Source organism: Aulonocara stuartgranti (assembly GCF_965226115.1).
Source record: "Aulonocara stuartgranti genome assembly, chromosome: 16".
NCBI lineage: Eukaryota > Metazoa > Chordata > Actinopteri > Cichliformes > Cichlidae > Aulonocara > Aulonocara stuartgranti.
This window is the reverse complement of record NC_138952.1, coordinates 31983162-31998459: the sequence shown is the minus strand read 5'-3', so window position 1 is coordinate 31998459 and position 15298 is coordinate 31983162. Positions and strand designations below refer to the sequence as shown.

The 15298-nt window shown below is 40.5% G+C and overlaps 1 protein-coding gene across 6 annotated transcripts in view; it reads left to right on the top strand.

Annotated features, from left to right (window-relative positions):
- cacnb4a (calcium channel, voltage-dependent, beta 4a subunit) overlaps nucleotides 1–15298 on the top strand; it is a 43684-nt gene that overhangs the window by 16186 nt on the left and 12200 nt on the right. For 4 of the 6 annotated variants that reach the window (XM_082507380.1, XM_082507379.1, XM_082507377.1 and 1 more), the window contains exon 4: nucleotides 14824–14943. In XM_082507380.1, the coding sequence (XP_082363506.1) occupies nucleotides 14824–14943 (120 nt within the window). Of the gene's footprint in view, nucleotides 1–2706; nucleotides 3106–14823; nucleotides 14944–15298 lie in introns of those variants that run through there. The other 2 variants (XM_082507382.1, XM_082507381.1) reach the window with 2 other exon arrangements.

Below are 15298 nucleotides of genomic sequence, written 5' to 3'. Positions count from 1 at the left end.
CATATATGTATATATTTAAAAACCCCAAACCAAGCAATTTATGTTTATCATGGTTCAAAGGTGAAGGCACAGATGATCTTTTTTTCTTGGTGTTGGAATTAATAAGCCTAGGTCAAGTTAATTCCTACTCTAGCTGTCTCTTACTTACAGTTAATTCAGTTGATGCTGACATCCAAATGACGGGAAGAAAAGGGGTTTCACACGTAGCAGACCTTTTATTTTGAGATGTCCTGAGGACACAACAAGAGTACAGTGATGAATTTTGGTGGACCAATAGATGTTCTCAGCAGAAAATGACCTCTTAGTCACAGCCGAATTTCCTGACTGCCTCTGTTACGTCGCCTGAATTAATTTCTTATCTCACATTCACGTCCTGGATCGTCGTGTTTTCATTCTCTAAATCTGTTCCGTTGCTTTACATGAATAAATCTTGGAATCATGAATGAATGTAAGGCTCGCAGAGTTAATTGATTGAATTCATTGTGAGATTGATAAACCTATAATGCCGTCCCGGAAATTTAATTTGCCTTGCCGACTCACGATACATCAAACAGAGGCAACTCTTTAACCTCATCTTTCAGCTTGCAGCTTGCAAAGTGATAAGGAAGAGACTTCACACTGCTAATCCGCCTTATGTAGGTCACATGGCTAAACTCAACAGCCTTTAATTTGTGAATTACTTGATGGGCCAAGCCACCGCTGCCGTCGCTCGCAGCTGGTATTGCACGCTAGTTTGTCAGCACCTCCTGAGTAGATGATGGAGACAATCTCATAAATTACAAATGAAAGGTACTTTGTTATCAGTTGGAAATGATTGCATGCTTAATTTAGAAAATGGCAAAAGGAGTGGGAGCAAGTTGGAGTGCCTTTCTAGCTGAGAAACTAAAGTTCCTTTCTGGCTTGTCTGACATTTCTTGCACTTTGTTTCTCTGGGATGTTACATTTTGTCTCTTGATTGGGCACAGCGTGTGTTGGAGACATAAAACGCCTAAACGAGTTCTCACATGTTCAACCTGTTTCTACCCTGATAGGTTTTCTGATTTTTAAAGGATCTAACTGAACTCAAATGGATGACAGTGACAGCTCGAGATATGAGTAAGAACACAAACTCTTTGTGCCTCTCTTATCCACTTTGTTCCATTATTAGTTCAGTTTCTTGTCATTTTTGCAGCCTGTGTGCGTATGTGTTTATTTTCAGTAAGGTAATGTTGCTCGAGCTGTCGTGTTACACGTGATATCTAATTATACCACCAGATCTACGTGGCAGCTCGGACCCACTTTTCTCCAGAAGCATATTTCACCCTTTGTGCTCTTTCTGTTTTGCTTCCCATCTTTCTTTATTTCTCTCTTTCTTTAAAAAAAAATAAAAAAAGCACCCTTATATGTGATATTTCATGCAGCTTCAGCCTGAATAAAATGACCTTTATTCTGAAAGGTCTCCCTTTGATCTACTGTTCCACACGGGCCAGAGGGGGTCTGCTGGGAGCTGCTGTGCAGAATAAAGACACAGAGCAATATCTAAATAATAATGGATTGGATTTATATAGCGCTTTTCAAGGCACCCAAAGCGCTTTACAATACCACTATTCATTCACTCTCACATTCATACACTGATGTGAGAGTGATGAATGATGAGGATGTAGCACCCGGCTCTGTGCCTCCACTAAAATACGTGCAGGATAGACACAAAAAAATCTGATGTTTTGGGAAGAGCTTGTTCGGAGCAAGCTTAAAAAAAAGGAAAAGGAAAAAAGCGTGGCGATGTTGATGAAGATGCATTATCGGATCAAGAGAGGGTGCTGTTGCTCTACTATGCCAAACAAATGGCAACGTCCCAGTGCCAAACTTGTTTGAGTAGGATCATTGCTGAGTTTGTGTAACGTGTGTGTGTCTGTGTATTTTTAACAGGGAAATTTATATTATTATTGTGAATAGTATCAAGAATTTCTTTTAAAGCTCAAAGCCAAAGGAGGGAAATATGAATTGCAAAACAAATACTGTAATTTACCTTATTAATGATTTTCATGTATGTTTGTATTTCTGAGGTGTTTACTCTGAAAATAAACAGTCTTTCAGCTGCACAAATGAAAACCTTTTGTACAGCAATGAATTCAAAGTCTTTATCTAATTTGTAGCTTAACATCCTGCGGTAATTATGGGATGGTTAAAATAGGAATCTATATTTTTTAAATGCACTGTTGTTTCACATGTAAAGTAGTTATAATAGCAACAGATGCTGTCCATGAAAGGTGTCAAACTGTAGATTTGAAGTTCTCTAGCTTTTCTTGATTGATCTCCTCTGCCATCACTCTCCCTGTAGCAGATATTTACAGATTGATTTTTACGGCTCCGGTGTGTTCATGAAGCTGTAAAGACGCGGGCGCTCCTTGTAGCGGAGCAGCGGCTCGATCGCATCGAGTCTGCCTCTCGTTCTAAGTATCATCACTCAGCTGTTTGCCTTTGCTGCCGTTCTGCATGTGCAAATTAAATGTCGGTGTTTAGTGTGAAAGATTACCTCACGCTCACATACAAGGACAGGATTGACACGGCTTGCTGGTTAATGATGCTCTCAGGCTGCAGACGCCCCCGCCTCTTTCTCTTCTCTCTTCCTTATTCACAGCCAGCCGGGCTGACTGGAGCCTGCATCGGCCAATCGGCAGCCTGCATCTCACGTCTGTCATCAACCAGTGCTGGGGAAGGGATTGGCTCGTGCAATCTCAGCTTGGAAGGCAGATGAAATGCCAGGTCTGCTCAGCCTCTGGGGATAGCCAAGCTTGCCTTATAATGGGAAACAACACTTGTTTGACCTGGGAGCAGTAACATCTAATTCAGCATTAGGAGAAGACTGGACTCCAGCTTTTTTCCCTTTTCTTTTATAAATCTGTTGTTCTTCTGTGATCTGGGTTCTTTTTCATCTACCTTCATGTGGAGGAAGAGACTGCTGGTGCTCTCTGTCACTCCCCTATCCTCATCATCCATCCTCTCCAGAACAGGTTGATCTTGAGCCGTTTCGAACTATTTTTGCACTGAAGAGCTCATTTTTGGGAACCTCACTCCTCCATGTACGATAACTTGTACCTTCATGGATTTGAAGACTCGGAGGCGGTGAGTGGAGAGTGGCGTCTGGCACTTGTAAACCACGCTGTTCTGTTCCGTCGTGGCTGCTTGATCCATACATAAACTCCCACAGAATGCGTTGAGACTTGAGTGGGCTGAGCGTGCACTCACCTCGGGGGAGTTAGAGGAAGGTGTGTGTGTGTGTGTGAGTGTGCATTTGTGTGCATGTCTCCTCAACCGGTCAAAAAGAAAAATACAGTTTTCTCACTGATACTATCAGCTTGGACGCCAGTTCTCCTCCTGTCTGGGCCGGCTGTCTGCAAAGCTGAAAAGTATTGTCTTTACCATGTATGGCTGACTGGCCGGTATGCATGCTGTTTGCCTCTGTTTATGAGCATTGTGAGCACGTCTGCATGATTCCTGTGTGCCTCCACCTTTATCAAACCCCACTGTACATCATCATGGTTTATTGAAAAGGCCAACAAACATAATCAGCATTCACTACGGCCATCTGCGTGATGCTGATGTGCTGATGCGTGCCAACTGTTACATTCGTCACTCGCAGCATGAATGCCTTTATGTTCGAGAAACACGTTGCCATTAAGGGAATTCTTATCTTTGCCACAGATAAGTGTGCGTAGGCACCTTTAATACAAAGAGGCAGACAGCAAGAAAAATCTGCGGAAGCAGAGAAAAATGCTTACAAAGGCAAGGAATATAGAAACTGCTGCCGGGTGGGGAGGAGGGAGGGAATCCCACTGAGGCAGAATCTGTCAGAACCTTTCCATAAGTCCACCTGAGATACCGGCTGCCTCATAAAGACTAAAAAGTAGAGTTAGCATGTTCTGTCCTGTCTGCAGCGTATACAGAGAGATCTTCTGTGTTTGCGTTGTTGTTTGTTGCGACTTTGAAAAATGTGTTCATTTTTATGTGCCAAGTTTTGTAGGTGGTGTGGTATTAGTAGCTTCTCTTTGCTGTTGTTTCTTTCCTGCATTGGGAGTTATTTCCAAAAACTCAAATTTCAGGCCTTACACTCAAAAGCTCTGAGTGCCCAAAATAACTCTCTTAATTTAGTTACTCTCTTAGCTGATAGTACAGCAAGATCCAGAAATAACATGTTTATTTTTTATTATTATTATACGTCAGAATAACTAATGAGCCTGAAGACAGTTTACTCCCATGTGAGACTGCTCGGGAAATGGATTCGGGAAAATCCCAGTACTCTCTAGAAACTGTCTCATACAGGATAAAACTGGATCCATTCAGTCCTTCATTACTACGAAGTCAAAAACACACTACGTTTGATCCTGCTGGTCAATTACAGTGAATCAGTCAATGAGTATTTCTGTCAATACAGGCAGCCTTTGGTTCTGTGTACTTTAATAAGTACTATTAAATCAAACCTGGAGAACTTGTTCATGCACTCTGTTGGGCTGCTGTGTTCCACATTGTTCCATATTTAGCTGTACTGGCAGCGTCACAGAACACACCTTTGACCTTACTGACCCTGTGGTTTGCTATCAGCACTTATCTTTAGCTTGTTTTGTTTTTTTAAAGCCAGGAATGTCACACAGACTTGTCATTCATTTCATTTCCAGCATATATTAAACTGCAGGCTCTCTTGTGTGACTTATTTTCAGTAAGAGTTTTGGAGTGACATTGTTTGACACACGAATATATTCTATGTGTTTGGCGTTTATGACCTTCCCACCTTTTTTTTTTTTTTTTGACGATTACTCCTTCTTTTCCAAAGCTCAACATTTTCCAGCCCTCGGACAGTTTCACTAGAAATGTTAGTCAAGTAAAATTAACACTCCAAATTAAAAATCCAGAACAAGTGTTTTACCCAAGACTACCCAGAAAGCAGCTTTTTGGTCCATTTTAAAAATGTTTAGCAGAACATGCAGGACTTTCCGTTTTGTGGCCTTGATCCATTTTTATCTGATGATGTAATATTTAGAGTCATAGTTGGTGGAAACTTCCATATGAGTATTATTCTTTTTTTGCAGAGTCACTGTCCTTCCCTAGCTTCTGGTAGTGATGTAAACCACTTTCTACCCTTCTGCAAACATACAGTATTGTTCACTGCATGACTCACCTTTATAACAGGTATTATGAAAAACACAAAGCCCAGTAAACCTTCTGCGCTGGCTCATAGTAGTTTTACTATTGCAAATAGTAGTGCAAACGTGGAAGCAGCGCCTGAAGAAGACACTGTTTATTTCTAAACCAAGTCTTTCCATTATACACTCACTGGACCCCTTGGTACTCAAAGGTTTCATCCATTTTTCGTCTTCAGAGTTGTTTTAATTCTTTGTGGGGCAGGTTCAAAAAGGTATTGGAAACTTTGCTCATGGATTTTGGTCCAGTTTGACATCGCAGTATCAAACAGTTTTTGCAGTCGCTGTCAACAAATCACCCATTCCACCGCATACATCATGGATTGAGATCTATTGGCTTTTTGGCTGTTTAAGTACAGTGAACTTACTCATGGTAAAGTAGCCTGTTTGAAATTATTTGAACTTTGTGACAGGACACATCCTGTTGGAAGCAAAAGCAAAATGTACAGCAAACTCTGGCATTTAAAGGGTGCTGAGATGGTACTGAGGGCGATACTCTATTTTCTCTTTTTTTTGGCCATGCTCTGTAAACCCAAGAGGTGTATACCCAAAACCCTGCGCTGAATCATACTTGTTATTAATCTCTGGCTCTTTTCCACAGCATGTCTTTTATCCTGTCTTCCTTCTCTCTCCCCAACCGGTCGCAGCAGATGGCCCCGCCCCTCCCTGAGTCTGGTTCTGCCGGAGGTTTCTTCCTGTTAAAAGGGAGTTTTTCCTTCCCACTGTCGCCAAAGTGCTTGCTCATAGGGGGTCATATCATTGTTGGGGTTTTTTTCTCTGTATGTATTATTGTAGGGTCTACCTTACAATATAAAGCGCCTTGAGGCGACTGTTGTTGTGATTTGGCGCTGTAGAAATAAAATTGAATTGAATGGTTTTGTAGGAAAATCCCATAGACTGCGACCAACAATCATGCCATGCTCAATTCAGTTAACTTCAACAAGATATTTATGATGACGTCTAAATGCATTGAATTGGCTGCTCAGATATTTGCATTCATGAACAAGTGAACAGGTATATCTAACAGAGTGAGTACACAAGGAGCTAAAGGCCCAAAGTGGGCCAGGTTTTCAAAGAACTTAGAGACGTTTATCCCTTAAAGCTACTGGATGCAGTGTTGGTGCCAGCTGAGTGTGCTGAGGAGGGAATGCTTTTCGTCTTACAGTCTGGGACTGATAGTCACATAGGTCAGGGGAGGAAGATGATTGGAGATGGGAGAACGGACTGAGCTTCGGCATCTGGACAGATAAGGTTAGAGTGTGGCATGACGGACTCAAGACCGGCCACTTGACACTTCGATAATGAGCCACAGTTTGTGCAGAAACGAAAAGCGGGGGGTAGGAGTCTTTGCTTGTGTAATGTGCATGACAGTAATTTTAGACATGCCTTGTGTTGACTGACGTCTTTGTCATGCATTAATAACTTCAGGTTTGTAAAGTGGCAGATGTAGGGATCTGAGGTAATATGGCCTGATTTTAAAACACTACTACTAGTAACAACTGGATTTTTATTCTTACTTTTGAGATGATTGCTTCCAATAAACGTGCACAAGGGTATGAAAAATAAACTGTTATTTTACATTATAATATAATGTAAAAGTAAAGCTACTGTTTAAAACAATAGGTTCATGTTATAAACAAAGCCAGCCTCCATGTTGAAGATAAAATGTACATTATTCTGTGTTACAAAAAGATGTAGTTTGTTATTTTAAAAGAAAAAAACATACATCAGGTGATACTCTGCAGTGGGCAGCTGTGTGGTGGTTTTATTTCTTTTTCTCCACTCTTCCAGCTATAGATTTCATTTGTAATGAGGCAGTAAATAACAGTTATTTGTACCAACCAAAGACTCCCATGGCTCTGAATGGATCATTAGCGGAGACGCCTGCAAGCCCTGGACAAAGACATTAATCCACACTGTCCAGCCTGGCAGGTTGACTTCAAAGACTTATTCTAGTACCAATGCCCTGTTACACATTTTGCCCTGTTACACATTTTGCCCTGTTACACATTTTCATTTAATTTTTGATGTCCAGTGGGAGTGATAGTCACCAAACCCATGCTTCAAGCTCCCAAAAAGGCCATATTCAGGATAGGAACACATCTTTTCATAATCTCTTTGAAAGGTTGCAAATGGGGGACAAAGACATTCAACTAAAAAAATTAAGGCACTTTAAAAAATAATCGAATGCATTTCAAACTGCTTCACAAGTGACAGACAGGATGGAAATATAAGAGAAACAAATATGAAGAAATCAGTATCCAAACAAGATTTTGTCTACTGCTCCATGCGAGATTTGTGTCCTCCATGAGCTCACCATAGCAAACCTGCATCAAAGTTTCTCAGGTGTACTGACCCAGTCAAACTCCCCATCTGCCACTGTCCCCCGAGTCGATCCCTGACAACAGTTGGGTGAGCCTCCTTGCCTCCTGGGGTAAGTGAGCATAAAGAGGGTGGCACGGTAGTGAGCACTGTTCCCTCACAGCAAGAATATCCCGATTCTGAATCCACCGCTCAGCCTTTCTGTGTCAAGTTTGCATGTTCTCCATGTGCCACATGGGTTCTCTCCTTGTACTCTGACTCCCTCCAACAGGGCAAAGACATGCATGGTAAGTTGGTTGGTGATTCTAACCTTAGAAATGAACATTAGCTCGAATGGTTCTGTTCTGTATCTCTACTGACGTGTCCACGTGGTATGGGTTTGTGAGCTTTTACCCTGAGACGGCTGGGTTAGACTGCCTAAATTGGAAAAGGAATTAGCAGAAAATGGATAGATGAAACATATCAAGAGATGAATGCATAACAAAAAAAAATGCATTTGATGGAAAAGTTTGGAAAGACAATTCTGAATTATTCTGAAAGACAATGGGAGTGAATTATCAGTCACTCCCATTAGCAAACCATGACAATTCCAAGTTTATTTATATAGCATATTTGAAACAACCTCAGTTGACCAAGATGCTGTGCAATGTAATTATTAACGTGCAATTATTAGCATGTTAATAATTACATTAATGTACGTTAATTACATTAATATAAAACATAATTACACATGTGTTATATTACATAACACATATGTAATATCATACATACACATGCAGCGAGAGTTCTGTTTGTCATGCCAGATGATCTTGATGACGACGGCCTCGAAGCAGTGCATCACGCCTTAGTCAGAAGTCAAGGGTTTATAAGCATGTGTCATGCTGCCTGCAGCTTTGCACCATCGTTGTCATATATATGTGAAGAATCACAGCTTTCACATATTTTAAGATGAAACTGGAATAGCGGTGTGCGTTTGGCATCTAGTTGTAATATTTCAACGATAGTAAGATATTCCCAAAACAAACTATTTTCTGACATTTGCTCAAAAAGTCTTCTTCACCACATATGACATTTTAAAATGAGACAAATGATGCTCTTTTTATAATATGGCATAGCTGCACCCTCCTTCTTCAGTCCTTGTCCTGCATGGATAGGTTGTTTTAAATAGAGCGTCTGGCAGCATCCATGGGGGAACAGACTGTCCTGTCATCTGCTAGGTAAACATTTATGCTAAAGTCCAGTTTTTCAGCCCATTTAGCCGAAACTGCAGGACTCTGAACATCCACCAGCTGGCTACTCGGCAGAACTGAATGCTGAATCCGCCTGAGTTGATGAGCTGGAGACATACTGGTATGAAGCAACAAGGCATGTCTGTATTTAAACTGGTGTAACTGAGCACATTCACATGAATATTAGCGTGTATTAAGACTGAAATGAGGTATTGTGTTTTATTGTATTAATTATCGGCCTTTTTTTCAATCATTCATCATCTCCTGACATCTGCTTTCACAGTTTCCCCAGTTATTAAATATCATGGTGTCTGAATGAAGCTGACAGACAGAATCGGAGTGTTAGTTTGTTCTCTGTGACTTTATTTCTGGCACACACAGGAACATGATATTCTGAGTTTTGTTCTGTTTTGAGTGGATGGATGGCATGACGACTCCGGGGCACAATACTGTTTAACTGTTTAGAAAGAAGATATTTAACTCCACCTGGGCGGGGCCTTTCTGTGTGGAGTTTGCATGTTGTCCCTGTTTTTGCGTGGGTTCTCTCTGGGTACTCTGACATCCTCCCACCATCCAAAAACATGCTGTTAGTGGGCTTAGGTTAAATGGTGATTCTAAATTGCTCATAGGGGTGAATGTGAGTGTGAATGGTTGTCTGTCTTTCTGTGTTAGCCTCTCGCCCTATGGTAGCTGGGATATGGTGGAAGAGGGAGGATGGATGGATGGATGGATGATGGACACTTTTTAAGGATTTTGTTTTGCTATCATATATTTCTTCATTTGTTTTGATGTTAATCAGGACACATGTTGTTTCATGTGTCACATGGTGGGAAATGAGCTGCTTTGATTGATGAACAGCGATATGAAAGAAAAGAAGTCATTAAAATGAATGAATACATTCATGCATTACGTCATTACTCCTTCATTATACATTACATCATACCACGTGGTTTGGTAGCATAGTCGTCTTTTCAGATATTGCATAACATTTTCACAGTACGCGTTAACTGAATGTCTGTAGTGCTTTGTTCCTGTAACTATAGTCCAAGTGACAGATACAAGCAGTCAGATTTGCAAATAAAGAGATTTATTAATGCCTGCAGGCAGGTGGGTTACATGAACTGTGAGGCCAGTGAATCATAAATGATATTGACATTGCTGGTGGCAACTATTTTAGCAGCTATGTTCCGTCTCATCATTCAGCCATTTCCCTTATTTAATGCTGGTGACAAGGAGAATAACTGGCTCATGACCCTGGAGAGAAGGGTGTGCACAGCAGCCTGCAGGCCACAGAACATAGTACATTGCCTCTACCCTGAATGGAAAGCACTGATTAGCAGAAATTAACATTTGAACCCCAGAGACTCTATGCAGTCTAATACAGTGCACTGAGTTAGACCTTTCCTGCTAGTAAGACACGTGTCCAGTGTCCATGCTTATGTAATTATTCATCTGCACCTACAATAATTTTGATTACTGTATGGGTTCGGATTGTTTTCGGAAGCTTTTCAAAGACCAAAGGAGGGTAACTGACTGATATTTTGCTCAGTAAATGTTTTCTTCTCAATTTAACAACATATTAGCTGTGATCTCAAGTACTGTTAAAGTCTGCTAAGGCAAAGTTACAGTATGTTGCTTTGGCCATTTATTGGACTTTTTTGGTTTAGAACATCACTATTTTATCCACAGTGACGACACAGGATTTTAAAATGCTGTGGCTGTTTATATAAAATAGTCCTTGAAGCATTTCTCAGTCGCAGTAGTATCTTGAAAATGCCTCTGATTGCTTAATTAGGCAGTTACTGTAAAGCATTATCAAAATTAAAGTTGATTTCAATTATCGCAAGACTTTAAAACTGCATGGATTATATCAGCATTCAAAATGGTTCAAAGGTTTGGTTCTAATAGTTTTGTTGCTAAAGTAACAATTTCCTCTATAAATAAACAATTTCTAGTAATGTTTATAATCTCATGGGATCTACATCCACTACTGATGAAGTGTCCCAAATATTTAATATTATAATCTAGATCAGATTTCTAATCCCTAAACCTAACCAAGGAAGGTAAAAAGAAACTAAAAAATGGCAGAATAGCTTATGATAAAAGACCGAAACACCCTGTGAATTTGAGGCACACAACGACGTGTCCCGCTGGTAAAGTTTCCGGGTTGCCTTTCCTCATAGTAGCCATCCCTCAAGACTTTCTCCATTTGAAGGAATGCACTATAAGGGATTGTAACATATAGTCATTTTATTGAATCATCACATAACAGGACATTGACTTTTTCTCTGTTTTACTTGTGTCCATAATTTTCCTCTCGCCTGCTTTGATTCTTTGCTCATACAGAGGCTGCTAGCTTTAGCCTTGGCTACTTTGCCTTTTTAACTTAAAATGTCCATGTTCAGTTGGGTAGGTTATAATTCAGGTGTCTGATTAGGTTTGCTGTTACAGGCCCCTTCTACATTGTCTCTTACAGTGAAGAGCGTCTACACTAACGCCGTGTTAGTGGCTGCGCATGTGTGCATGTTACACATGCGTAGACTGGGTTGTATGCAAGGCTGACTGGTTGCTCACTGGTCCAAGTTAAAAACCCTGGAAACTGCCCAATACTGGTCCCTGGCGCATCAACAGGAGCATCCATCTGTCCATTTGCTTCCGCTTATAGAGCTCAGGGGAGGGGGGCTTAACCAGCTGCCATAGGGTGAAAGGTGGGGTATGAACTGGACTGGTCACCAGTCTGTCCCAGGGCTAACACAGAGAGTTAGAGAAACATTCACACCTACAGATAATCAATAACAACCATGTAACCTAATAACCTCCATATCTCTGGAGTGTGTGAGTGTCTGTTTTTGGTCACATATTGGTATTTTTAATGTTTAGTAACTCCTCTATTTGTCCCTGTAATTGTTAACTAGTCTGTTTTTAACTCAAAATAAACACTTTTTCACCAATGCATTTTTCAACTGCATAAAATTCAGTGTATTCAAAAACTATATTACCACTATAATTAAAAGATTTCACAGTGTTCAAGCACTCTGTTCTGCCATGGTGCAGTTGTAGCAAATTGAACTGTTGCCAGTTCTCCCACATGGCATTACAAACAGTAACAGTACCGGTCAGCCAAAGGTGACGTCCTCAGAGCCAAGATTTGCATTACTGCTGTGAGTTGACAGTGTAAGCAAACTATAAGTCAGCCCTGTTTGAAAATAGAGGCCTTGTACACTGTGGCTGAAAGCACTTGTTATGACTGATGGGTTTGTATTCCAGGTCCATTATCCCAACTCATGTGCAAGAAGTGTGTTCTTTTTGTTTCACTCTCATGAGCCTATAGCATTAAGCTGATATAGTCACCTTAAATATTCAGGAAGGCAGGAATAGTTTTAAATGGTTTATTCCCAGAAGTGTGGCACAGAGGCTTGCAGGGTAACCAACAAGTAAGCAGACAGGTAACAGGAACAAACTGGAGACTGGGCAACTTCAAATCAACTGTGCATTGAATTGGACCACTGCTTATCAAGAATTAAATCATGCTAGCTGTGCTATGGCCTGCATAGATCTTAGACGATCCTTTTGCTGGAAAACCACACATTCCCAGTGAATCACAGATGTAAGTCACAATGGATAGGATGCCTTTTATTGGTGGGGTGTCCAAACCATCCTTTGTATTACTAGAGCTTTGCTGGTGTTGATTAGCAGTAGTAGCGACAGGCTCTTGGTGGAACCTTGTAATGACTCTAGTCAGGATACTGGTGAGGTCTGGCACCCAAAAAGATTTATTGTTTAGTGCATGGCTGTTACAAGAACATCAGCCCCAGTTTCCATTTAAATTGAACTTATCCATAAGCTCTTTGGTGCAAAACACCATTTTGCCATTCTTTGCCTTTATTGCTACTGTAACAGCAACACAGATGCGATCTGTTTCACCAAGCCAGCTGGCAATTTATTTGCTGTGTCTATGAACTCAAAAGCACTTTTTTCCTCCCACAGAACTTGCTTCACACAAGTGAAATGTTCTCTCCCACCAAATCAAGTTTGCAAATTGCTTCAGTAATTATTCCTTCTTAATCCTTCTTAATACCATAAGGGAGGACAAAATATCAGCTGTGCAAAATATCCTGCAGTGTGCTTCCCTCACTGCAGGATGGGCAGCTCACTGTATTTGATGCCTGGAGCCTGTTGAGTGCAATGATGTTGTAATAATTCTCTGCTGTGGGAAAATGTGCTTCCCAGCTGAGCATTCACTGTTGTTTCAAATTATGTTGACACATTTTTTTTTCAGCTAGTTGGTCAGAATCTTGCTCTTGTTGTAGTTCACAATCATTTTATCTGCCTTGAATAAGTGGGTGGGTGTTTTTACTGCTCCTCTAGCCCAGCAGTTAAAATGCCCAACACTGACTCTGCTGCAGAGTGACAGTTATGACATATGATCAAACTGATCTTCAGCCTGAAGCAGACTTTATATTTATATACAGGCACACGTACTTAAGAATAATGCCAGACAAGAATTAGCCTGAAACTCTCCACAAACCCAAATATGGTAAAAGGGGCGACACAAAAATACCACATTGGTACTGATGCCCCAAGGAGGGAATCCCTGGGTTGAGCTAACCAACTGACCTTGCTATCTCTTCCTGTACTTGGCGCCTCTCTCAACTGTCTCTATCGATTAATCCCCCAAACCTTATATTTACCATGCACAATTTCTACTTTTCCTGGTGTCTGTATAGGAAAAACACAGTATGGAGCAAAAATGTGGACATTAATAAAATTAGAAAAGTTACAGAAAAAAACTAAAATAAATTAGTTTCAAGAAATATTTTAACTTGAACTTACCTGTCAGAATTAAGATAAGAGACCTAGTACTGTTCTCATGTCTGTCTTAAAGTAAACTTTACACAGACAATGTATAAACTCACACTTTCCCTGTGATAGACAGTTTGATTACATTCTCACATCATGTGAAACTTTTACTAACAGCAGCTAACAGAGGCTAACAGCGGCTAATGAGGGCTAACAGTAGCTAACAGAGGCTAACAGCAGCAAAGCCTGCACTTACCAACAGAAAATTTCAGGATATCCTCAGTTTCTAACTCTCATCTGACAGAAGTGAGCTTCACTGACTCATCAGACTCTTTTCACAAAGAGTGAAAAGTTTCAGAGTAAATAGATATGAACACCTGCTATATTGACAGCTGAGGTAGACAGTTAATTGACAGCCTATACTCAACACAGATTTATGGCAGCCAGCCTTGTCTGATGCTAAAGTGGCCACTATAGCTAGGATTATGCACCTGAATTGGACCTACCATTGGCCTGATAAAAGGGGGGGAGCCTATGAACCATATAAAGCAAAATAAGTGATGTATTATATTTCATAAATTGAATGTTATATTTCTTTTAACAAAAAGCATGACTTAAGGTTGTTTTAGTTTTCTCCTCCAAATCTGAGAAGGATGGTGGGTGGGAGCATTTGTTTACTATTCCTTTAAAACAATACTTATGACTTAAATAGTGCGTTACCCCTAAGAAAATAAGAGATGAACATCATATTATTCAAATGTCCTTTTTTTTGTCACTTTTACTTGAAATTATGTTACTGTGATAGTAACGAGCCTTTTTTCAAATGAGCCTTTTTTCAAGGGAATAAAAGATTTTTGACATTTGTATTCGGTCTGCCGTGGTCTGTTTCGATTTCATCCTTTGAAATAAAAAATAGCTTCTGAATCTTTTCAGCTATTCATGCAACCGTCATCTTAGAATGGGTCAGCCTTTGATCTTGCATGGAAAGTAATTCAACTAATCACATATGACACCCCCCCCCCCCCCCCCCCCCCCCACACACACACACACACACACACACACACACACACCTGGGTTTCCATAAAAATCTCTTTGTCTCTATATTTTTAAGAAATAGGCTCTTGCCAAGCCCTGCATCTGTCTGTGCAGGACACATGAAATTGCACAACAAAGATGTCACATTTAATCTGGAGGGCATAAAGAAAGTTATGTCACCATGTGGTTATTTATCCTTAGTACCTGCATCTATTGTGCTATTGGCTTGTTTCCACGTTTTGTGTACTCTTTTTCTTCAGGGCTCAGCTGATTCCTACACAAGCCGACCATCTGATTCAGATGTGTCCCTGGAGGAGGAGAAGGAGGGCGGCCGGCAGGAGAGGGAGCAGCAGGCCACTGTTCAGCTTGAGAGAGCAAAGGTCAGTTTCACTAGGAGCTGTTTATGGGTAACAGAGCACCATAACTGGCTGTATATCACATAAAAAAAAAAAAAGGATTTTGCATCACTGGTTGCCCTGCTAATCTGTGTTAATGGCTGTGTAAAGGTTGCCATACTGTTTCTGAACTTTTACAGTTTTCAACATTGTAAAAGTGACACCGTGTGCCAACATTCACACCGTAAATAAGTTACATGAAACAAACACAACAATGCAATTAAGTACTTCAGTGAAATGTAGCCTTTAACATTAGGAAAACACCCGTGACACTTATTACTGCATCAGTTTAGGAAATAATGGTGAAATTAAACAGTTAAGCATTAAGATCACTCAATTT